This window comes from Fulmarus glacialis, unplaced genomic scaffold (assembly GCF_000690835.1).
Source record: "Fulmarus glacialis isolate BGI_N327 unplaced genomic scaffold, ASM69083v1 scaffold31610, whole genome shotgun sequence".
Taxonomy (NCBI): domain Eukaryota; kingdom Metazoa; phylum Chordata; class Aves; order Procellariiformes; family Procellariidae; genus Fulmarus; species Fulmarus glacialis.
This window is the reverse complement of record NW_009186356.1, coordinates 6,597-11,021: the sequence shown is the minus strand read 5'-3', so window position 1 is coordinate 11,021 and position 4,425 is coordinate 6,597. Positions and strand designations below refer to the sequence as shown.

At 51.5% G+C, this 4,425-nt stretch overlaps 1 protein-coding gene across 1 annotated transcript in view; it reads left to right on the top strand.

Moving 5' to 3' along the window:
- ZMAT2 (zinc finger, matrin-type 2) overlaps positions 1-2,659 on the top strand; it is a gene marked incomplete at its 5' end in the record, with an annotated part of 6,759 nt that extends 4,100 nt beyond the window's left edge. The window contains 2 exons of the mRNA XM_009587640.1: positions 353-498; positions 2,029-2,659. Coding sequence (XP_009585935.1) covers positions 353-498; positions 2,029-2,172 — 290 coding nt within the window. The remainder of the gene's footprint in view (positions 1-352; positions 499-2,028) is intronic.
- Between the last annotated feature and the right edge of the window lie 1,766 nt (positions 2,660-4,425).

Sequence of the window (4,425 nt, the reverse complement as noted above, 5' to 3'; positions counted from 1 at the left end):
CTCTGCCGCTCGGGAACACGGAGGACAATACTGCTCCCTGCGCTTTGAGTGGTGAGTGGCCCGTGAGTCAGTGCGGCTGGGTCAGGTTGGAGCACTGAGCCTTGAGGGCGTGTGGCCTTGTGCATGAGTGTGGTCTGGCCTGGAAGCTGCTTTGAGGGGACAGGTGACAAGCAGGAAGAGGCTGCCGTGCTGAGGTATTTAAATTGGGATCGGGGACGGGGACTATGTGGAGACCGTCAAAGGCTACGAGTCCTAATGTCCAGTCTAAACCTCCCTTGGACGGGGACTATGTGCAGACCATCAAAGGCTACGAATATTGCTGAACATGGTTGATTCCACTCCTGTTTTCTAGACCAGAGAAATCTGGGCATGTCCATGCGGGTGGAGCGCTCCACACTGGACCAGGTGAAGAAACGCTTTGAGGTGAACAAGAAGAAGATGGAAGAGAAGCAGAAGGACTATGACTTTGAGGAGAGGATGAAAGAACTCCGTGAGGAGGTAATTCTGGGCAATGACTGATGCAGCAAAGCCCCCCAGAAACATGTTCTGTGAGGAAATCAACCCTGGTTCCTAATTGTGTTCCACAGAAGCCTTGTTCTTGGTGGCATGGGCTTCTCGTCTTCTGCTATGAGTGGGTTTTGTTTCTTTGTTGTTTGCTTTTTAAAAAGTTTTCTGCTGCTGTCCCTGGAAACCCTTTTCCCCTCTTTCTGTGTGAGGATAACTTTTGATGCTTCAGGTTCCCACCAAGCTGCACAAGCCTGACAATGCACCTGTTTTTTGTCTCCCATTAGTTGTGTTTGAACTTCTGTGCTCTGATAAGCAGATCTGTGTCTTTGTCCCTTATCTTCCATGGTTCTTAGAATTGCTGTGATCATTCTCCATGTGGCATGTTGCTTCTGTGTGGCCTCCCCAAGTGTGGAAGGGCTTTGTGAGCGGTGTGCTGTGATGTGAGACGTGCGTGGAGGCAGTGAAAGACAGCAGATTCCTCTCAAACCTGGGCTTAGGTGTCAGCTCCCTGACATGAAGATCAAGTTTATTTGAAAACCTGACAAAGTTGTGACAGTTGAGGAGTTTCTACGGATGCTTCTCCTCCATCAGTAGTCACATAACAACCAAACATTAAAAATTGCTGCCTGTTTGAGTCTCCCTGCCCAAGCCCTGAGCTTTGCTTCAGCGCAGGGGGGCTCTGTTGGGGTGCACACAGAGCAGCCCTGTGCTCTGCTCTCGGCCAGGCTTTGGTGCTGAGCCTGATCTGTTTGGGGGAGGTAGGAGACAGACGCCCCAGCAGCGCAGGGGGTGCTGTGGGTTGAAAAGCTACTGCCAGTCAATGCATGGCAACAAAGAAATCAGCAGCAACTTCTGGTGTCGCTTTCTCCAGGGCACAGCTGTCTGCTGTAGCTGCGGCACAGCGGACGGTGATGGGAATGGCAGGAGCAGTTGCTAAGTTGGGAGCCAAAGCCATGCTTCTGCCTCGCCCGGTACAAGCCTGGCGCTGTTCCAGGGCTTGTGATCCTTGCAGAGCAAAACACTTTGATTAGAGCAGCGCTAACTCTTTGATGCCAAAACCCCCCAAAGCTGCTCAGAGCTTCAGCTTCTGTTCCAGTGAGCATCTGTCGCTCTGTCAGGCTGAAAGCCAACAGGCAGCAACATTCGGCATCGCAGTCCTGGATCAGGGCATCCTACGAGGGAAATGGCTCCTGCTTTAAAAACAGCTCCTTCTTGCCTCAGCATTGATTCCAGACAAAACTTCTGACGTTTGTTCAGAAGAGAGAGTTTCATAGCACTTCTTTTTCGCTACGTCCTCTGTGTGACTCTGCTCTTGGGGTGGTAGGTGGGGTGGTCTGGAGACAGTGGGAAACCTCCTCCTGGGAGGCTGTAGTCCAGGATTTCTGCTGGCTATTTTATTTCCTCAGACACAACTTGGGTGCTGTTGGTAGGACTTGGGTTCACTGTGCAGTGCCCGGTGTCTCAAAAGCTTGCTCGGCTCAGGAGGTTCAAATTATTTTGCTGTTCTGTCCGTTGCTGCAGGAGGAGAAGGCCAAAGCCTACAAGAAGGAGAAGCAGAGAGAGAAGAAAAGGCGGGCGGAGGAAGATTTGACATTTGAAGAGGATGACGAAATGGCAGCTGTGATGGGTTTCTCTGGTTTCGGCTCAACCAAAAAGAATCACTGAGCAGCTTTGGACTCTCCTCTTTCTTGAAACAGATTGTTTTTACCCAGGGGACTCTGGATAACTCTTAAAAGACTTGATTGAGGACTTGTATGTAAATCTCCCAGTAGAAGTTGGCTGGAGGAGTTGAAAAGCGATTCCATGCTCTACCTGTGCTGCAGAACAAGCTCCGCCTGTCGTTAGCTTCCCATCTCCTTCTGTGTCCTAGATCTAGCAGCTCATCACTGCTCTATGGCCTTGTGTGTGCAGGGAAGTGTTCTGCTGGGTACGTTTCTGTGTCAATAAAGTACAACAGTTCTCTACAGATGGCCTGGTTCAGGATTAATCTAGTTGTCAACCAGGCATCGTTGTTTCGGGCCCTAGTTGTTCTAGTTTTCAACCGGGCTGTGTGTTTGAGACGCAGGGAGTGATTCAGTTTCTTTTTGGATCATGTAACTGAAGGAAATGTGCCGGAGCGAGCGGTGTTGCACGGTACAGCCTGCATCTTTATGGCTTGTGCCGAGCAGAGCTGGTGGCTGCATGGAATCTGGGTCGCCAAAACTTTCCTGTGTATTCTATCTGCAAGGGACACTTCCCTGCTTTTCTCTGTGTTTCGTCCCATAACTTTGATATCTTTAAGGCAAGGGAAAAATTCTTCCCCACGACTGATCTAGGATAGAGCGAATGAAAGAAAGGTGTGTGCAATTTGCCAGAAATAAATGGATCGTTTTAATGGGTCCCTTGGTGGGAGTTTGATTCCTTCTTTGTTTTGAGAGCTTCTGCCTCCCACTGAGAAGAGCTGCGGATACCTCCCAAGCTGCGCAGAGCTGGCGGTGGCCTTCTGGGGACCTTGACAGAGGCAAAGGCACGGCTTGTGCCCCCTTCCCTCTGGGCTCAGCTGCCCTATGCAGGCAGTTGCCATCCAGAGATAGGTGTAAGAACATGGGAGGGAGAAGGGGAAGGAAATGGGAAAGGGAAAGGGGAAGGGAGGACAGGGCTGGGGACCTGCGTTTCCGTCAGGCAATCCAAGAGCAGGCTGGGCTGCGTTCCAGATTTTACCAGCCTTAGAATATTAAGGGCCATTTTTTGCCTGTGTACTGGCTATCAGTGTCTTTCCACCTCTGCCCTCTCCTAAATCCACTTCATTTCTGCTTTTATTTACTTCAGTCAAACCTTGTGTGACTCATTTCCATCTACAGTTAGGATTTATATTTTACATGGCTGGGTTTTCGTAGCTCTGTCTCGCTCTCCTCGCTCTTTCTATGTATATTGATGAGATCCTTGCTCCTGCCCTTCTCTGTACTCATATGAAATTTCCGACCTCAGGAGAGCTGCAGTGTGTTTAGCCTGCTCTTCCTAATACATCTAGAACAAATCCTGTAATGCTTTGCTGCTGTTTTAATTCCTTAATCTTAGACTGCTGACAGCTTCATTGCCTTGGGTCTTTCCGCTTCAGTTCAGATTATAATCCCCCTTGAAGATGCTATTGAAATGATATATAGCCAGTCAGATACAACTGTCCTTGGAGGTTTGACCCTTTTAACTTGGCAATCCTTTGACTTCGGCAAACGCGCTCTGAGCACACGAGCTGGAAAGGCGACTTTCATTCCAGCCACGTACCTAGCGCTGTTCAGACTGCGGCACGTGGCTCCGGCTGAATGGGAGAGAGGAGACGCTTGTGCCTTTGTGCCCTCCGGGGCGCGAAAGGGATGCTGCCGTGGTTTCATACGCATTAAAAGTTTAGGATGTTTCAGAGAAAATTTAGCAGCAGCCATTTTATACCAGCCACCAGCTCTGCAGGCAACCAGACTGGAATTTGGTTTGCGCTTCTGGGGAAGGGGCAGGGGCTGCCCTGCACCCCCCCTCTTTCCCAGGCTGTGTGCCCTTGGAGCCAGTGGCTGCTGCCTGTGTTTCCCTACGGAGCATCCTTGTCCATCCCGGCACACCTGAGGGGCGAGGTGTGAAATGGGCAGCCCCTGAAAAAACTTCCCGGGGAGATGGCGGGGGGTTGTGCAGCCTCCTGTCGCTGGGCTGGAGCCTGGCCCAGCCTTTCCGAGTGCCTCTGCCTGCCGCTCTCCGTCCTGGGAGACGGGGAGGAAATCCCCCCGCGGTACAGCGGGGTGGGAGAGGACTTTCATTAACGAGATTCCTCTTTGGTAAAAAGCCTCTGATACCCAAGCTCCATCCCGAGGCCACCCGCACCCTCTGGGCTGAAGCCCCAGCATCTCTGCGCTGCCGCTGCCTGGTCCCAGCGCTGGGGCTGCTCTCGCCGGGGGA